Here is a 21,044-nt window from a genome sequence, read left to right as displayed (position 1 = left end):
GGGGGTCATGATTTTAACAATTTAGAATCTACACTACCCCAGGATGCTTCCACATAAGTTTCAGCTTTTCTGGCTCAGTGGTTCTTGAGAAGAAGATTTTTAAAGATTTTTCCTATATATTTCAATGTAAAACTTGGATTCCCTATTGTGGCCCCGCCCTACCCCCGGGGGTCATGATTTTAAAAATTTAGAATTTACGCTATCCCAGGATGCTTCCACATAAGTTTCAGCTTTTCTGGCCCAGTGGTTCTTGAGAAGAAGATTTTTTAATGACCCCACCCTATTTTTGTCTTTTCTTGATTATCTCCCCTTGTAAGGGGACTTGGCCCTTCATTTTAACAATTTAAACTCCCCTTTACCCAAGGGTACTTTGTACCAAGTTTGGTTAAAATTGGCCCAGTGGTTCTTGAGAAGAAGTTGAAAATGTGAAAAGTTTACAGACGGACGGACGGACAGACGGACAGACGAACGGACGGACGACGGACAACGGGTGATCAGAAAAGCTCACTTGAGCTTTCAGCTCAGGTGAGCTAAAAATGTCTGACGTTTTATTATCTAGATAAAGTAAAGATAGTTTGACTTTTATTTTGACAAAAATCATATTATGGAATGGAAAAAAAAGAAGAAATTCTTGTTTATATTATGAATGTATGTTTTACTGATTATAGAAGATAAGGGCCTACTGACAACTACATTGTATGACAAACGATATGACTTTATCTTTTTCATCGTCAACCTATGAAGTTATTTTCAGCTATCAGTTACATATGCGATGTAACATATGCATCTCCGATCCTATTTGGTACGTAGGAGCATGCTTTTCAATTTTAGACCGATACAGACTACTGAAAGGTTGATGTTACCAAGGTTCTTTTTAACAACTCGTTTAAAGTCAGCAGTACGTAAATTGAATTCTATGGTCGTGATAATGACCTTGTTAGCAAATATAAATTATGATTGGGTTGTATTTTAGCTGACATGTTTCACACAAATTGTTAGGTCTTTGCGTTTTGTACTAAATTTGACTGCGGATCGAGTTTTCTGTCTATCTGATTAATGACCAACCCGTCATCAAGCATGTTGGTAAGTTATATCGTGCTCGAGAGCGCTGCTTCATAATTCATAGGGAAACAATGTTTTTTAAACAAATGTTTCTCAACGAATCATATTAAAGTTATTAACATGAAAGTATAACGTATAGTACTAAGAAATATCTTTCAGTATGAGGACACACTACTTTAACCAAGGAGCACACTCCGCACAAAAAAAAAAAAAAAAAAAAAAAAAAAAAAAACTACCTTTCGACTAAATTTGACTACGGAATGTTCAATTAATCAATTAACCTTATCAATACAAAGAGGGCTCACGGCAGCTGTGTATGTTAGACAGGGGATGCTAGCTCAGATCATGCTAGATCAGAGGCACCTGATCCCACCTTGGAAATTTCCTGGGGTCCGTGTTTTATGCCCTGTTCACAGAATTGTATTGTTCATAGATGTTTGTGAAATCGATCACTGTTCGTTATCTTCCCCTTTTACATGATGTCAGTTTTTTTTTGGTCGGTATTCTGATACACAAGTCCTTATGATGTCGAATTTCTTTTCTTCAAATTAGGACTTTTTTCTTTGCATTGTACCTTGTCTTCGTATTTCATGATTGCTATTACTTTTTCATATTAGATTTAATTTCAATTGTTTGTTTAGAATATCAAAGAAACTGGAGATTTCAACTGCAATACACCGAGTTGCGAACAAGTAAGGTTGATATCAACCTTTGTCAAGATAATTTCATAAATAAATATAAGAATATACATAAGAAAGCAAATGCAGCTTATATCATTGCTTAAAATTATGAACAGCATTGAATAAATCATTTTTCTTTACTCATTGCCATTTTCCCATAAAATATGAAATTAATAAAAGAAATATAATCATAATCTCCATATGACCAACTCTACAAAATTCTTAAAATGTCCGTCGAACACGACAACTTTCAATTGCTGTTTACTTATATTTTTAGTGTCTCAAACCATGCTTCTACGCACAGCGTCAGGAAAAAGTTCAATGTGAGGCTGCATGTGTAAGTTATTAAGGCCGCATTCTGGGTTTTCAAGAAACGATGATCATTATTTCAGGAATTTATTTGACAAACATGTTTAAGTGAATGTCATTTCCATTTCCTCTTTACGCCATTTTTTATTTTATTTAGGGAAATGCACATCAAAACTGCTTATCAAGCTGTTTCTTCATGGAAACTGCATCTTATAATGAAAGTTATTTAAACCCAGGTTTGTATCATACGAATACAATCTTTAAGTAACAGAATCTTAAAAAATTCTGATTGTTTGTAATTTGTGGTAAGAGCATGTCATCCTTGTTTATAAACAATAAATTTTCCAACAGCCAAACCCCCCCCCAACCCCCCCCCCCAAAAAAAAAAACAAACAAACAAAAGAGAATAAAATAAATAAAAAAATAAATCTGTAAAGGAAAATAATAATTTAATTTTTATATGAAGATAAATTCATAGAAACTGTAGGGGTAATGAACTGGGTTTTTTTTTTAAGTTAGTTAAAGTGACGATATTCATTTTTTTTTCTCTGTTGAACTTTTAGGTAACCTAAAGCATATGGCTATACAGACTTGTCGAGTTAATATTCCAGCATATGGAAACCTGTCGGGAACATTTAACATTTCCCTGAAGTGGTCTTTAGAAAATACTAGCCGTGATTATGCAGAGTACACCGTCTGGAGAAAAGTAAAACAGCATCAGGAGGAAAATTGGCGGCTTATTTCCATTGTGGGTATATTTCAATTTACATGTAAAATAAACCATAATCGTCCTTTTCCCTTTAGGCCCACAACCTTATTATCTCTTGTCCGCCCTGATAAAACTTAAATACTTTCAAACGATATGATCGACAATAAGATATTCAGCATGCTATATATTGACATATTTATTCTAATTAAACAAGTTGCTGTCCTTTAAAAAAGGACTGCAATACGTGGACCATATGCATGTGTTTCTACATGAAATTCAAAGAAAATTTCTAGATATAGTGATTTTACAAAGATGTTATTAAATTTAAATTTTTGTTTTACATGTATATTGTAATTTTCATCGTTATTTAAGTCTGCTTAATTTGGATGTAATGATAAAAAAAAAAAATCATGACCTTGCAATGATGTGAATATGAAATGTTGATCTAGGTATCTATCACAATTGTAAACACTGGTAAAGTAGCCTTTAAAATTAACAACAGAATTAAAAGAGGCCTAAGCGTGCAGGTGTCGCAATGGTTGAATTTTAACTCCGTTGGCGGATCCAGGAAACGGGGGGGGGTTCGGATGTTGGAACCCCATTTATTTTTGCAGAAAGAGGAAGAGAGAGAGAGAGTGTGTGTTTTTTTTTTCTGTAATACAGATATTTTTACGTCTAGTATTTTCAATAAGATAAGCACTACAATCTCTGCCCTTTCTCTAGATAGAGTTTTGCTTATTGCTTTCGTCCGTGTACCTTCACAACCCCGGCCCCGGGCCTCAACCACCCACACGTAACATGAAAGATTTCACTTTGATTTCATCGGAAGATTCCGGCGAACATACATAGCCATTTTTGGACCATCTTCTAAAGTAACTAACTTTAAGAAGTATGCTTAAAAAGTCATGAAAGGGAGTATGCATAAGAGAATATTTTTCTCCTTATATTATGGGGATATTTTAATCAATAAAGAGAAAGGCGCAAAATGCCCCCGTAATATGTTGGGGAGGGGGCTCACATTTTCCTAAAAAAAATAATCTTTTGTTATAATTTGAATATATAAGTTTTGATTTGCATTGGAATCTCCCCGCACTTTATGTTGCGGGAAGGTTCAAAATACGGACAATCAAACATTTAAAAGAAATCAAAATGTACCGAAAACTTTAGACGAAGCCCCCCCCCCCCCCCCGAAATAGGATTTTACAGTGTGGTGCACAGGTTGTTATTTTAATTTATTTATTTATTGTTGCTTGTCAACTCTTTTTGGAGGTTGCCCCCTTTGAAAATCGTTGCTACGGGCTTAAATATAAGTACCTGCAGTGTGACCTATACCCCCCCTTTTTCAAAAACTGCTGGATTCGAACCTGTACTGGAGCACTAGAGGGTCTCGAGTTATCTAAAACGATGCTAGGTTATCGATTATCTCGATTGATTTAAAGAACACAAAAAGATTAATTTTGTGTTTTTTTTCTCTGTCTCTTTTAAATAACGGAATGGTTAATATACAACGCCTGCAATCCTAACTTCTCGGCAAAACAACGTGTTTTTCCGAGCTCGCCATAAGTTCTGAGAAGATGCGATTGATCTCATCGCACGTGTGTTCACCTAGGCTATTTAGTCTTGCAAGCACAGGTGTGTGCACTGTTTGCTAGTGTCGCTTCGACTGGTGACGGTATTAATTTGCTCGGACATGAAGAACTATACGCCAGTTTCATAACATGTGCATTTTTTTTTTTTCTAGTGAAAATTGGAGAAAATTAAAAAGTCGAATATCTTGGATATGGGGTAACCCATATCTATTCTTGTTACAACGACCGTCAATGCATCCATGGACGAGTTCATTGGTTACTCTGAAAGGTGGCACAGGTCAACCTTTCGTTAACAATTTCTACGATGAACTGCCTACTTTGAGTGATTGTACTTTCATAGCAAAATTGATAAATTTTATTCCCGATTGGCCTATAGTTTTGTTATTTAAAAAAATTGGGCTATTTCGATACATGTAACCCATAACGACTGGGACTTGACATCTGCACTAGATTTATTGATTTTTAAACTTGTACCACAGATCTGTAGTACGCAGATTTTTTTTAATGTTTCTTCCTCTCCCCCACGTGGAAAAACGTTGCTACAGGCCTTTATCAAGCTATATTTGGATTGCTGTCAATCAAATTATTTTGCGAACCTTGATGCACAAAACTATAATGCCGGTAAATGTTTTAAAACCTAGTAGTTGAATTAAGTTTTTAATTCAACATGTTCAAGCTGTTAAGCTATCTATATAAGTTCTTCCTACTTATCTAAAATGCTTGTACCATCGAATATAGTTTGTATATAAGGATATATGTATTAAAGAGAAATTCAGATCTTAGTTACGCCAAAGAATAAATAAATACGATGTGCAGATTTTAGAGCGAGGTTTTCCAAGGATTGGCGTATTCTAATTCAAAAAGGGCGAATTGTTCTAAGGACAAGTTGTCTTAGAGGCGAACTCTCTAGCATTCTCGCGCATGCGTAGCCTGACGTAAGCCCATGGCATCCGGTTTAACCCCACTTATATATTTTCTGCGTGGACCTCAGGGTCCACGCAATAAATATAGGGATATTCATATTAAGCAACCTGGTCTGAAAAGTTTTGATGACTCGAATTTCGGTTTATCTAAAGGATCAACTGTATGAAACCTGTTCTCGAAACATTGAAAATTTTTAAATTGCCGATCAAATGAGAAACAAGAGGAATAACTTATCGTTTGTACCTTAGAAATTGAAAAACTCAAACATTACATAGAAGTCATTTTGTCAGATACAGAACGTAATCTTGAACACAAGTTGAAAAAAAAAACCATACATTTTTGAAGACGATTGAATTATAATAATTGCGAAAATAAACGTTGAATGTACATATAAAAAAAAAACAATGTTTAACTCGCATTTTCTGCATTTATTATAACTTTCTGAATAAACCTAACTATTATTTTTCTCTATTGTTGCAAGCAATCTGATTGACTCAACGTAGATCACATGATGAAGTATTAAAAGTCTTATAAACTTGGTGTCTCAATTTTAAGGTTCTAAAAAAATTTATAAACCTTCTGTTTCTAGAATTGGAAACGTTCTTCTGTGAAGCAAAAATAGTGCTAACGTAGCAATAGTCTTTATAAACTGTATATTTTAAAATAAGATACTGAAGCTGCTATTTGTAACTTTGATGTCATAATGCGAATGACATAACAATGCCTTATATGAGAAAGTATTGAGTATTAGAAACATGGATTTAAAGACATTTTTTAACTGATAAAAAAAAAATAACAATTGTAGCCATTTTTTTCGGTACAATCCTTAGATATATAGACTTTAGAGAAAGCATATCGACGTAGCACATCGTGCTCGGTCGATATGCTTTCTCTAGGGTCTATATATCTAGGTATTAACCTCATCAAAAGGCTATAATTGTATAATAATGTTTTACTTTTATACCATTTATAATGATGAAAGATATCATGAAACACCATGTATGATTCAGGAAACACAGATTCACAATGCTTTATACGATAAATATTGAAGATTTCATCCAAAATTCAATGTATTTTTATATTAACGTTTTGATATTAAATGCATAAATGGGGTAAAATTCCAAAATTGATAAATTTAAGAAAATTATTCATGCATCCAAAACAGAGAGAGAGAGAGAGAGAGAGAGAGAGAGAGAGAGAGAGAGGCTCGGTGTATTCTGAGAAAAATTGATAATACTTTAACTTGAAAGCTATTTTTGCCGTCTATTTCTGCCTCATCAGTCATTTAAATCAAATTAAATCAATAATGAGCTGTATCTCACCAATACTTAACTCATTTTTAAATGCACTGCTTTACAGACAAATGCAACAAACATGAAAGTAGAAGATCTAAACCCTGATTTGTTTTACAAATTCAAAGTTGTTCCAGTGCTACCTGAGCGCATTTACATGATACAATCTTCAGAAACAGATTGGATTCAATCATTCAAAGCTAAAACAAGTTCAAAGCATTATGATTAATCCTATAAAAATTGATCTCCAGTGAATTATCACCTCCATTATGATCTCCCAACACGATACCTGTTGACATATTTTAAAGATTGACACAAATTGAAACGATAAATTCAAGAAAAAAAAGAAAACGGAAATTGTTGTATTTGCAGGTCAGGCATTTATAATCTTGATAACCAAATAACGTTATTTTTTTTTTTTTAAATCTTATTCGATGTGAACTGGTTAGAGACATTGCATGACAGACATACTACAAATGATTGATCAATAAATTTTACTAACTAAAGGCAAATAATGTGTAACTACTAGTCCAAATACCACTTAATGTAAATAGTATCAGGCAGTGGGGTTAAATATAAATGTCTGATATTATTTTCCCAACAATTAAATGATTTAAGGCAGTTTTTGTAAGACATTAATTTCACTTATGCCAAAACGTAGCCAAGACAGTTCTTTATTTGAATTAAATGAGTTATTCATCGTATCCTTCCGTATTAAGTAGTCTGAAAGTGATTAAAACAATTTGAAAGAGTACCTGAACGATATGTATTGACTAAAGCTTTTAAAGTTTGTACCATCGAGTTTGTTTGTAGATTTTAGAAAAACTTGAATTCATTTCCACATCAGGTAGTCCAGGTTAGTATACTCACTGATCCCTTTAAAAGGATAAAACTCTTCAAAATCTCCTCTCAGTATTAAAGGTTTTCAGTAATCCAGACCTTAAGTCACTCTACCCGTATTGAATCCCATACTTTTTCGGACGCCTAAGAAATTGAACAAAAAAAACATTGCAGGGCTGTGTATTGGTCTATCGCTTTTACTCCTAAAAAGACAATAACAGCTTTTAAGGTAAAACTTCAGACGAGCTGTGTTATAATATCATAATGTTAATCAAATGCTAATTTTTAGAAACTGAAATCACAAATTTCCTCAAAAATTAAGAAAATCAAAACGTATCAACATTTTAAACAACCAATCCTAGCAATACATAAAAGACAAAGCTTCTTTACATTATAAGAAGCGCTTTCTAAATAAAACAGGAACTCAGATTCTTTTCATATCTTGTGATTGGTCGGCTATATATGTTTAAATAAATCACAGTACACAACCCCTGACGTCGGTACAGAAAAGGTACGGATTTTTTTTTATTAAGAATTATTTTGTAGTCTAAAGTCACCACATGTTTCATCAATCTACTTGGATTCCAATGGGCATAATCGTTTTCTTTTAATAGCTTGCCTATTTTGTATTCGTACTAAATAAAAAAAATATGTGTAACATTAAATTGATTCAGTACACAAAAGCATATTAAATTTAAACCGATGCAGGCAGCTGACAGATACGTTGATGGTACTGGGCTTTAAAAAAGTATCTGTTGAGCTTTTGAGCTTGACTACTGTTCGTTATCTCCATATTCATTTTTAAGTCAGCGTTGTTTAAATGTTTCGGTTAAGGCAAATCTTTTGCTTGAAAAAAAAACAACTCTCGAATTGAATTTTCTTTGAAAGGGATTGTAGAGGCTCGAAATTCTAATTTATAAACATTTGCAAATTTTTACCCCTATGGCTGCCAGTACTGAAGTAGAGTAATATCATACAGAAATAACATCCAAAAATCAATCGTTAAAATTGAAAGGTTTTTTTTTCTAATTGCAGAGGATATAATTGTACAGAGGCCACTCAAACTCTCTGTATCAAATGAAACCGTTGAAGGGAAGTCAATACGAGTTAACGTGTCTTGGGAACCTCCTCCTGGTAAGTAAACACTCACAGTTTATAACACAATTATATTTAAGGTTCACCATCTCTCTGCGCACTCAATCTTTCCTCAAAGCTTATGATTATTTCAAAGAAATCTAATTTATATGTAAAACGCAATCAGTATCGGGCATACATGTACCTTTCGGAGCAAAGTTTGACTGAAATGACCTGAACACTAGAGACCTTCAAAAAGGAATTAAATAGTCATTATACCAATCATAGTTACCTCTCTTATCAGGGTATCGATGAACCTTAATTTCAAGACTTATACTTACTAGGATCTATTGATTGAGGCATTAAAACCTTCAAAGAAAATTATTCATGGTTTTGCTTGAAAAATGAAGACATTTTGATGCAGAATATCTTATTATTCGGAAAAGTTTATATCTCGTTCAAGAAATTATCACAGTGCCACATCTATCTATCTATCTATCTATCTATCTATCTATCTATCTATCTATCTATCTATCTGAATTCACTGACTTTTACGATCTACTTAAACAAATAAATTCGGATATCAAATTCACGATGGAAAAAAATGATACGCAAATGTCAATCTCGATTTTCTTTCATCAAAAGATAATACCAGCTTATAAACGGATATTTACTATAAGCCAACAGATACACACCAAAACCTGCATTTCGGATCATGCCATTTCATTTATACTGAAATATGTTTTATCATATAATCTTGCAAGAAGGATCTGTACCATTGTCAGTAATACCAATATCAGGGATATGCGTCTAGAGGAACTAAAATTGTATTTATTAAACCAAAAATACCTAGAACTTTTTAGACATTGATATAGTGAAAGCCAAGGAGTGCGATAGAAAACATTACTTTCAAACACACAACGTACAAACGACAGAGATATATAACCCTTTGTCATGCATACGTATAATCCGAGAAATCAAAATATCAGTTCATGTTCAATTGTTTATGAACAGAACCGTACGAAAAGATGATGAATAAACAAAAATATATACAAGAACTGTCATTTTATTAGCAGTAAACTCCAACCCCAAAACCTTAAGAGAATACTTTGTTCCTCCCAATATTACATGTATATGTATATGAAAAAGAAGAGACATAAAAATCAACCCTTTCTGTATATTCCCTATTTATTTTTTGTTTTTATAATTTTGCCTTAATTCATGCAAAGTAAGTGATTTCATATTTCTGCCTTAAGATAATAATACTAAGTTTCTCTTTGAAAAATACCTGATTAATGAGCAATTGTAAACGATATTTTTTATTCTTAGAAACAACAAGCAAAACCTATATATACTCTATCTAAACAAAAGTCAGATTTCCATAAAGGGTAAATAAAGTAAAATAACTCTAGAATTGCAAAGGAAAAGCAAGCAAAAGATCCAATCAAAGGAAAATCTCACCAAAGAATAAAGTGAAGCATAATCGATACCCATAAATTGATTAAAAACCTAAAAAAAAATCTGTTTAATAAAAATTAAAAACTTTAAAAAATTATTTGTTTAATAAACCTTTCCAACCCTTAATACAACTATTTCTCACGATAAACTAAGGAGCAAGCTTTCTGACATAAAAGATTACATCCTCAATAAAAATAACTTTCCTATTTTCTGATTGACCATCTTCAAAATTACTCTGTTAAAAGTCTTTCTGATTCTACACACAATTACTTTTTTATAATTTTATATTGAAAAAATGCTCAAATTTCTCATTGTGACTCCTAGTATATCGTATTCGTAGACCGGGTCTTCCAACATTCTGTTAGAATTTCGATGGATACTAGCTTTACCCCTTTAAACGGCGACTTTTCATATTTTTATGAAGCAGAATTTATTCAAAAACCCTTGCTGTGGCTTTCAATTCAATATCTGGATATATCAACGACATTTTCGTCAATTAACAATAGTTATTTTTATTCATATGTCAACTCGATATAACCCAGTGAATGCAAAAGAAAGGAATCCACAGTGCCTGTCACATGTGTTTCATACTTGGATATTTTACTGATTAAGGGCCATATAACAACTTATTCAATGGACAAAAGGAATTTCGTCAGTTTTACCTTTCCCTATCTATAAAATTATATTCAACAATCACTTGTATTTGGAGTTCGTGTCTCTTAACTGAAAACGATCAATTTTAAACAGAAAATGTCTACGAACAAATAAGTTGATGTTTCAGGGCTTTCAGCCATCTTGTATAAAGTCACAAATTCGAAAATTCTATGGTCGTTATAATGACTTTGCAAATACAACATATCTATGAGTCGCAGTGTGACATGTTATCTAATAATTGTTGACATTTGTTTTATACCATTTTGCCGTCGGGTAACTCCATTTACTTGATCAATACAAAGGGCCCACGTGGGTGTGTCCGATCAACAGGAGATGCTTACCCCTCCTTGGCACCCGATTCCACCTCTTTAATCTCCTGGGGTTTCTTTTTTTTTCTCTGTTCACGTAATTTTTTAAAGGATTTAAGAGATTGATCAGAATCCGTTATCATCTCCCCTTTATGTGCTTAGCAGAGATTTTCCATTCTATTTAGGGCAAAATGTATCAATTGAGAATAATTATTGCTAAGATGAGCATTGAAATGTGTAATTAACATTGTTTCTTAATTGTCAGTGAAACATTTTCTCTCTTTCTCAAAACAATGAATTATGTTCCATTGTCTACATAATAATTTGTCTCTTTAAATTAGATTTGAATATTACAAATAAGAGTGCTTTTCTTGACATAATAAAAATTCTTGAAACGATTTACAATTGGATAATAAATAGCTGAAAAAAGAAGTTGTAATAAACTTTTGCAGACAGACATTAGCTACAGCAGAACTTTCCTATTCATGGTCTCAGATTGTAAGATTTAGATTTCTGAAAATATAAAAGACTAACTTCGTTATCTCTAAACTTGAAAATGTTTTCATCCTAGTCTTAATTCAGATTGATTTTGTCATTTTTGATCTCAACTCATGTCCTAGAAGTTTTATAAATGAATTAATTTTACGTATATTTATTCATGTACAGTATTCACAGTTCCGATAAATGTAGTTGTTTATTTAAAAAAATCATTTTACCGTTTAGTGTTTTATATTCAAATTAACATTTGTCAAAATCATTGTCAAAGTAGGCTTCCATGATCTCTTTTTTAGATGCATTTAAATCATTATTTTTCAATTTTCCTGGAATTTTGTTAATCCTTTCAGTAGACTGGTAGATATCGTGCAAAGGTCAAATCCATTTAGTCTCTAAATTTGATATGAGATTTTACTGTCCAAGGTTTTTATTATTATTGATTTTTTTCAGATAACCCATGCTTCTTCAAGTTATTTTGGATGTCTGCAAACTGCGAATCGTATAAAAGCCGTGTTATTGACCTGTCAGTAAGTGCTCAACGTGTTCTCAAGAAAAAAGACAAATGAACATCTTTTTTTTTATCTGCAATTTAAGAGAAATTTTGTCTGAAATGATCAATGTTTAGCTTTTACGTACGATAAATTGTTTTATGTAAGAATTGAGTAGTACATGTAACATATGAACCTCAAATCATCATTAACAACCCGATTTTCGTATTTCTACTTGTTCATTCTTACTTTTTCATTAAAAAAAAGTTTTTCTATAAAACTAGAATGTGATTATTTTCAGAAAACATTTCTTGTTTCAGTTGCTATCTGTTTGTAAAGTAAGTCTGTGATTATAAGCGTTTTTCATTCCAGTCGATGCCTGGTCCGAGCTTATGGCTGTCGAATTTGGGTTTTGGTTGTGATTACAAGTTTGACATCCAGAGTTCTGTAGATCCGATTTTCAGCAAAGTCAGCAATTTTACTGTGACGTCATACCGCACTATTGACTGTTTGCCAGCAACATCATATAATTATTCTCTCTGTGGTACTTTTTTCAATTTTCAAAAGAATTATACGTAGCATAGAACCTTCTGTCTATCAATAGCATGATATTCAGCTGTTAAGCAAGCGAATTTGGTTTAAGTATTCACATCTCAATTATTTCTTATCTTTCCAGACTTAGAGAGTTCGTAGAATAGAAATAGACACCACATAACGTGCCACATCTGCTTCATAATTGAATAAATTACGGTTTATATATGTTTATGGCAAAACAAACGACAAAACTATTGGACAAACGGGATGACTTCAGCTTTTCCATCGTCAACTTTCCCTATTTATGTAGTATTATTCCACAATCATCTGTATTTGGTGTTTATGTCTGACACCAGATTCGATTCTCAAGTTCGTGTTCTGAGGACGATGAATTTTTAACAGAGGAAGTCTACTGACAAATAAGTTGAAGTTATAGGGCTTTTCAGTCATTTAGTTTCAGGTCAGCATTTCGGGAATTTTATGGTCATTCTCATGACTTTCTTTGTGAATACAACCTATCATTGGGTCGTATTATGATTGTCATGCCAGCTGTTAGGCTATTGTTTCTTTTTACTATTTTGACTATGGATAACTTCTTTGACCATTGTAAAGGCTAACTGTGGTTTTGACAAAGGATGCTTACTCCTCCTACATGTACGCACCTGAAACTGTCTTTGGTGCTTCCAGGGATCGTGCCCTGTTCACGATTTTTGTCCTTTACTGGATGTATGAGATTGATCACTGTTATAATCGTCAATTTGCATTTTTAAAAAGTAACAAGAAATAAATTGAAAATTATCTCATCTTTTCCGACATATAATTAATAACTACCAGTCGTGTTCATCTATGGAATTGAATGTACTTCATTAGAAATAATAGGATAGATAGATGCTAACATCATTCATTTTCCGTGATATAATAACAATCTTTTACGTACGGGGCCAAAACAAAACAATACACATGAATAATTATGATTTGTTTTATCACTGGTTGCTGATTATGTTTATTTTTATTTTCTTAGCCCCGGAACAGCCATCAAAAATCACAGTCAAAACGGTTAAAACGTATGTAGATAAGGTCCATGAAATGACTGCTGGGGACATTATGTTATCATGGAGGGCACCTCCGCACGCCAGCGTCGATAACAACATAACTATGTACAGAATAGAATTCAGTAAAGTAGCTCGACTTCACAGACTTCAGTACCTCATTCCCCACAGTAATGTCACGCACGTTCTAGGGGTGAGGAAAATAGTCATTAATTTGTTTGTCTTTTCTTTATTTTTTAATAGAAAATTAAAAATTCAACACAATGTTCTACATGAAGTGATAAAAGATAATTAATGTTTGATATAATTAATAACAGCTTCCCTTATAAAATTTACTTTAGTTTATTATAGATTCTTAACTGAAGTAAATACTTTGATACTATGTAACTTTCCTCTAGAACTTTTTTTTCAGATATCAAAGCTTAAAAATCTCTCAAATTCAATAACAGTGGTGTAAAATTTGGAAATATGTGAATATACAAGTAGTACTGTAGTTCCATTTAATAATAATTTAATTCTGGTTGTAACACGCCATTTGATAGGATAAAAAAAAGAAAAAAAAAGATATATCGTATAACCTGCGTTGCCTACGTCACAATGAATTACGTCAAAAACGTATCAATTCGCTTGACGTTTTTTGAAAGGAAAAATTGTCTATTTTTGCACTTAATGATAGGAAATTAAATTATAAGGAATAAATTTAATAGCTACCCAAATTATACTTGTATAACCTGGGTTTGGGCAGTTAACGTTTTTTTTTTATAAACCGCTTCGCGCTTTAAAAAGCGTAAACTACCACAAGCCAGGTAATACAGTATAACTTGGGTAGCTATTAAATTCATTTCTTAAAAAAATGTGCGTGTATGAATTGAAGGACATAAAATATAACAATCTGAAAACCAAAGTAAATATACTTTGATTTACAGTAGTAAAAACCTTTAGTTTACTATAATAAGAACTTTGATACTATAGTAAACTATATAGTTCACCATAGTAAACTATAGTTCACTATAGTAAACTACAATCACTATAGTAAACTATAATAGTATTTTTTGTTAGGGTTGCTACAAAGGAACACAGGTTCTCCAATTCACAATTCTCGAATAGATTCTGTTTTACATTTGAATATTTTACATAGAATTTAGCGACATCTTTCAGCTCAGAATTTAAGAATTAGTTATATGCAACAGCATTTAATTAGAGTATTTATCAAGACCGTCCTGTATTTATTCCTAATCTTACTAAAATTTTAATGTATCTTAAGGTAACCTTAAATATCTATCTAAATTTGTGTTTCTAGAATCAAACATGGGTTGTAATCAGAAAACTACATTGGTTCAATGACTATCGATTTACTATTGTTGCAATTTCTGATGGTGGAGAAAGTAAAGAATGTTCAAAGACTTTTAAACTTGGTAAGAATTTATACATTTATTTTACCCGTCATCAGAGTAAAGATACATATTATGTAGTTTCATAGCTGAGGAAAAAAAAATTAGAGAGAGAGAAAGAGAGGGGAAGTATATTGAAAATATTAGAGCTTCTTTGAATATTTTCTATAACACGAAAGAGGAAGATATGGTATATATCATATTTCTGAACGCACATATATTTCATCAATTATTTGACAATTTATAACAATTTTCTTAATCTTTTTACCAGGAGAATTCGCAAAATTGACCGCCAAAAAAGAAGACACCGAGCAAGGTAAAAGGACTTTGGCACATTTCTAGACCTTAGAATTTTTAAAATATAGTTTTTCCAATAATGTAAATAAAAAAAAATATTTCATATATTTTTTTTAATTTCCATATATAAAGCTCATATTCATCATCTAAAGTTTGGTAAAACAATAAGAATTGTTAGAGTTATTGTCTGTTGTTGCCAACAAGAAATGTACGATTACCTTTGACAATTAATTTGCCATGTTTATTTCGAATTAACGAATAATTAAAATAATTTTAATAAGTATTAAAGCATCGGAAATTTTAACTGGTTAGTGAATTTACAGAGAGGATGTATACTGCAGATATAATTCGAGTTTTTAGGATGAGCCCCCTCTTATAGAATAGTTGAATAATGCTTTTTTTGAAAGTAGATAATTGCTTCAGGGTTCTCTAAAAGCAACTGAAGGCAAAGTTAGTTTAAAAAAATTCTTTTAATAAAATGTTATACAAAACCTTCAGCAATAACTCTCTAAGAAAATTCCAGAGGAAAAGAATGAGGCTGTGATAGCAGTAGTGGTGGTGGTCATTGGAATCCTGATAGCTTTTATACTCATCTGTATAATCAAACGGAAACGGACCAGAGAAGAACAGGAAACGGAAAGAAAAACTAGTGATGAGGTAACGAGAGTGTTCACCTTGTTAAAGTAATCATATACATATGTGTTAAACAGAAACCTTGAACCAAAGGTCAGACTGGCCACAGAACGTAAATTCTTTTCGTCGAAATATGGCTAAATGATTGCCGACTCGGCGTTTATCAATAAAAAATCAATCAATCATTACCCATTAGATATGACTTCTTACATTTTATAATATTTTTGCATGCATACAAGGGTCGTTCAATAAGTAATGCAACATACATTTTATTATTATAAATGTAGAAGCAGCTGATATAATTTTTAAGTCGAAGTGTTCTATTTAAGTTCTATTTAACCATTGGAAAAAAAAATCATGGTTTTTCCTACTCTCTTCGCAAAGAAATTCACTTTAAAAGAAAGCATGGTCACTTTACTGAGCTAAAAAAAGGTTAAAAACAGCCTCTGTCAAGTAGATGAAAATTAGAGCATCTTTGAAAGCTGCTTTTCATCATAAAAATAGCTGAAGATTCCACATGAAGATATGTGTTTGACATTTGTAAAGACTATAGTCTTCCACGCAGCACGTACGCAGGTAGGTTAAGGCTTGCCGTAGAATATGACAGTGCACTCTGTGCCTTCACATCTCTGAACTACCAAAATATGACGTCATAATGGAAAATGACGTCAGGTCACTGCAAACTTGAAGTGTTATGACGGGGAGAGTGTCATGAACTTTACACTTTATTTCAAACTGCATGTAAAATGCTAGATAGCTATTGCAAAATTCGCGGGTCGTTAAAGGTTTTTTGTCTTATATGTCCGAATATTTTAAAAATACATCGCTTACCTACCCTTGATTGAAATTCATCATGTTCAAAATGCTTTTGAAAAATATACTTTTGAAATGTACTCTGTTTTATGCCCATGGTTGGAGGTAGAATTTATTTTGTGTGTATAAAAGAGTCTGGCGCAGGTGATTAATGAGGATTAATCTGAGAATTTTTGTGGAAATCTGTAAGAAGAGGTTGTTCTCTACCTGAATCTTGCTTGGGAAAAATGTGTGTTGGCTTTGTTTTAATACAGATTACGATATTCTGTGGAAAATACCCTCAAATTTGTAGGTAAGTTGAATTTCTCAGGAAATATTTTGTACCCAAGTAATACTATGACTTTTCCCAAGCACATTTCGGATACACAAGGATACGATGAGTTTATTTATATAACAAAATGTTAATAATTATTGTGTTAATCAGCTGCGCCGAAGCGATTTATATGAAACATTTCAAAAAATTATAAATGACCGTCACGTGATCAACAAAGTCATGTGATATCACAACAAATATGCTAATATATAGCCGAGGAAACCCTTTATATAAATTGGAAGTATTAAAGTTCAATGCTTATGACATATTATGTTTTGAGCGCATTTTAAAGCTTCGGGAAGCCTTAACATCGCTGCGTAGGTGTTCAGATGGATTCGGAATAGGAGAGTTCAAAGATCACAGTCTACCTGATCAATTTGAGTTTGTAGAGCCATAAAAGATCTTATTTGTAGAAGATCATTCGCATTATTTATTGAACACCCTCGTATAACCCTGAATTGTCATCTTTTGAGTCCTACTGTAGTTCTAAATCCGCCGTCTGTTCACATATCAGTGCACTTATTGTAGGAATTTACCACTGTGATGTCACTTCTCCCAATTTAAAACGTCTTACTTGAAGCCTATAACTTTCTCCTATCACTAATCACAACTTATGGCATTTTATGAATTTTGTTTAAGCATATGCATGTAACCCTCGTATACACATGTATATATACATGTAGGCATAAAACCGTCGTCTGTTCACATATCAGTAAACTTATTGTAGGCATTTACCACGGTGATGTCACTTCTTAGATTTTTTAACGTCTTACCTGAAGCATTTAACCTTTTTCTGTCACTACTTACAACTTATGGCATTTTATGATAATTGTTTAGGCATATACCCTCGATTGTCATTTGACTTTTTGTAAATGTAACCATTTAAAACTGTCGTCTATGCACATCTCATCACATCTATTGTAAGTTTATATCTCTCTGATATCAATTCTCGCATTTTATCACGTCTTCAAGGACTATCGCTTGTCACTACATATTATCTTTTGTCCATTTATCGTTTGCTTTAAAACCACCCATGGTTGTCACTACTCACATCTTAAGAAGTTTTAATGTAGGCTTATAATCCTTTATACGTGGCCACATCCCATTCCTCCTGTGACGATCCGCTCCTGATAGATCACATGGAGATATGCTTTGAGAACCTTCAACTTTTGGAAGTAATTGGAGAGGGAGCCTTTGGCAAGGTCCATAAAGGTGAATATCTTCAGGAGGACGGGAAACGCTGTACTGTGGCCGTGAAAATGCTTAAAGGTAAATATCAGTCAATTTCTACAAGAATTACTTGTATGACATGTGATTGCTATAATAATAGTTACAATAAGTCTGCTGTACGCCTGTTTGCACAAGAGTTTTCGATTTCAGCCTTTAGTGAATTTGCAAATCTTTTGATAAGTCATTCATTGCTTTTTGCTAACAAACAAGAAACATTTGAATCCTAGTTGCTTTTTGATTAATTTTCAGAGAATAGCAATATTATCTATATATGTAAAATAGATCAAATGAGGGTTTTTAAAATTAAATTCGATTTAGTGATTTATATTTCTTTCAACACTTCTTAGCATAAAGTTTAGATCATCTACTATTCTCTGAAAATTTGTATCTGTATTAAGAATAAAGGAAGATCATGAAAACTCCTTTTTAAACAGAATTTGCAGATAAAACAGAAGAAAAAAGCTTAATGACAGAAATAGAAGCCATGAAACAGCTAGGAAACCACCCTAATATTGTTGGTATGCTGGGTTTCTGCACAAAGCCGTCCTTTTTGTGTCTTATAATGGACTTCTGTCCTCTTGGTGATCTCCGACAATATCTCCTTAACTGCAGGCACCAGGTTAGTACCCTGTCTTATTACGTTTTCATGACTGTATTGTAGAATTAACTTTTAAGGAATTTGATAGAATAAGAAGCTTTTGCTTTGTAAAGTATCTTACATTGCTTATTCATACATATGTGGATTATTCAAGCACGTATAATTTTCAACCAGGATTTTGACCCTACTTTTAAGTATATAAATAATTTCACTGTTTTTTGTTAGGAAAAAAAAATCTCGTAGGAGGAGAAAACATTAATCAAGTGATAATATCTGCCTTAAGTAAAAACTTTGAAACACTTTCCTACACTGATTTGTCATGGAAATTATATGAGTATACCTTTATATTTGCATTATTTTATGTATGAATGTCAATTGATGTCCTTTCTAATAACTTTAGATGATGAAAATGGGTCAAAGAATGAGAAGGAGGTCTGACAGTGGAATCAGTCCAGGCTGTGATAGAACAAGAGGCGCTGAATTCTGTAAGTCTTCCCACCTGGTGTGATCAAATTACTGTTTAATGGAGACATGGACACAGAACTATGCATCTAGTGCGCGGTTTTACCTTGCTTTATTTGTGTAAAATTTGCAAATCTTCTTTCCCTCTCGAAATTAGTGTTAATTATTATACTTCTGTTAAAATGTTTTCTATATAAAGTTAAGAAGGTAAAATAACTATCTTTATAGTCTCAAAATTTCCACACATAGCAAAGCTATACCCCGGGGTATAGTTTTTGCTATCCACCCTTCGGAAAATTTTCATGCAATTTTTGCCGCCAATTTTGGTTTCCTGTAATCAATCTATAGACTTATGATGTCATCCTGACTTCAGTAGCATTGTGGCGTCATCAGGATTTAAGCTCATTCTGGCAGTGTTATGCTATTCCAAATACTTGTTCAAAACTTCTATAATTATTTTTTTCCCATGTTTTTACTATCGAACTGTAGTATCAGGTAAATCCAATCCTCAGAAATTATGATATACATCAGTATAATAAAACGCTTATCCACTGGCTGTGAGTGGGATAGCTCTTTCATCAAACCCTTGACAGGAACTATTCCCCTCGGGCAAACCCTCGGGGAATAGTTCCTGTCGCGGGTTTGATAAAAGAGCTATCCCACTCACAGCCAGTGGATAGGTGTATACTATCAACTTATACATGCATGTATTTTGAGCTTAATTACTTTGTATTATCTTCAAATTTCATCGTAGAATATTTGCATTTACTGATTTCAGACATTTGTTAACATTTTAATTTTTAGTGCACTTGAGCTTTTCTGATCACATTTTTCCGCCTACGTCCTTCTGTCTGTCCGTCCGTCTGTCTGTCTGTCTGTAAAATTTCACACTCTCGACTTCTTTTCAAGAACCTCTGACTAATTTCAACCGAACTTGAAACAGAGTAAACTAGGATAAAAGTGTATTCAGTTTTTTCAAAAGAAGGGCCACGTCTTGTTCTAAGTGGAGATATTACGAATTAGTGAAAAATTAATGGCATCTTTTAAAAATCTTCTTCTTAAGAACCAGCGAGCCAAAAAACTTGAAACTTAAACGTATGTTGAACCATCCTCAGGTAGTGTATATCCAAATTTGTTAAATTATAAGTAGGATAGGGCCACAATTGGCGATCAAAGCTTTATATAGGAAGACATGGGAAAAATTTTCTTTTCAAGATCAGCAAAGCCATGATGGGTCATATTTATATAGAAGCATCCTCAGGTAGTGTAGATTCAAATTTGTCCTCGTCATGACCCCTGGGGGAAGGGAGGGTCAGAATGGGCCATCAATTTTTACATAGGAATACACAGGAAAAATCTTTTAAAATATTCTTCTCTAGAATAGCAAAGCCTTGATTGTCATATTTATATGAAAGCATCCATAGGTAGTGAAGTTTCAAGTTTGTTCAAATCATGAACACCCCACTCCTTTCCCAGACCACTTTTAATTTTCAATAATGACTGATTTCTGCATTTTCCTGGCTAAAGTGCTCAGGTGAGCGATGTGGGCCTTTTATTTATATATGGGACCAGTTCACACACATGCAGTGTGTAAATTTAACATATGCCCAAAATTTCGCAGACATGTATTTTCATATGAGTATTTTTATTCCTATTGCAAAATATAAGTCAAGTCCGACTAAATTAATTTTTACATATGATTAAATTTACTACTGGTGTATGTTCAGCCATGTAAACGCTCAGCAAAATGTACACACATATGCAGATATTAAATCGTCTATTGTTGTATTACATTGTTAAAATGCATCGTTTTATGCATAGGTAAGCGTAGCAACCTTCCGC

At 32.8% G+C, this 21,044-nt stretch overlaps 2 protein-coding genes across 2 annotated transcripts in view; both read left to right on the top strand.

Moving 5' to 3' along the window:
- Positions 1–21,044, top strand: part of LOC133192268 (vascular endothelial growth factor receptor kdr-like) — a 41,680-nt gene that overhangs the window by 14,248 nt on the left and 6,388 nt on the right. Inside the window, exons 3-18 of the mRNA XM_061328266.1 lie at positions 1,704–1,754; positions 2,020–2,079; positions 2,209–2,287; positions 2,615–2,799; positions 6,633–6,781; position 8,216; positions 8,458–8,539; positions 11,845–11,921; positions 12,255–12,426; positions 13,438–13,658; positions 14,766–14,880; positions 15,128–15,172; positions 15,677–15,810; positions 17,986–18,181; positions 18,577–18,761; positions 19,141–19,225. Coding sequence (XP_061184250.1) covers positions 1,704–1,754; positions 2,020–2,079; positions 2,209–2,287; positions 2,615–2,799; positions 6,633–6,781; position 8,216; positions 8,458–8,539; positions 11,845–11,921; positions 12,255–12,426; positions 13,438–13,658; positions 14,766–14,880; positions 15,128–15,172; positions 15,677–15,810; positions 17,986–18,181; positions 18,577–18,761; positions 19,141–19,225 — 1,837 coding nt within the window. The remainder of the gene's footprint in view (positions 1–1,703; positions 1,755–2,019; positions 2,080–2,208; positions 2,288–2,614; positions 2,800–6,632; positions 6,782–8,215; positions 8,217–8,457; positions 8,540–11,844; positions 11,922–12,254; positions 12,427–13,437; positions 13,659–14,765; positions 14,881–15,127; positions 15,173–15,676; positions 15,811–17,985; positions 18,182–18,576; positions 18,762–19,140; positions 19,226–21,044) is intronic.
- LOC133192267 (alpha-1A adrenergic receptor-like) overlaps positions 17,650–21,044 on the top strand; it is a 145,239-nt gene continuing 141,844 nt past the window's right edge. The window contains exon 1 of the mRNA XM_061328265.1: positions 17,650–17,656. The gene's annotated coding sequence lies outside the window, so the exon portion shown is untranslated. The remainder of the gene's footprint in view (positions 17,657–21,044) is intronic.

Source organism: Saccostrea echinata, unplaced genomic scaffold, assembly GCF_033153115.1.
Source record: "Saccostrea echinata isolate AGI-Se365-2 ecotype Australia unplaced genomic scaffold, CSIRO_AGI_Sech_v1 ptg000025l, whole genome shotgun sequence".
Taxonomy (NCBI): Eukaryota; Metazoa; Mollusca; class Bivalvia; order Ostreida; family Ostreidae; genus Saccostrea; species Saccostrea echinata.
Note: the sequence above shows the minus strand (reverse complement) of the source record. Positions and strands in the feature narration are given on the sequence as shown.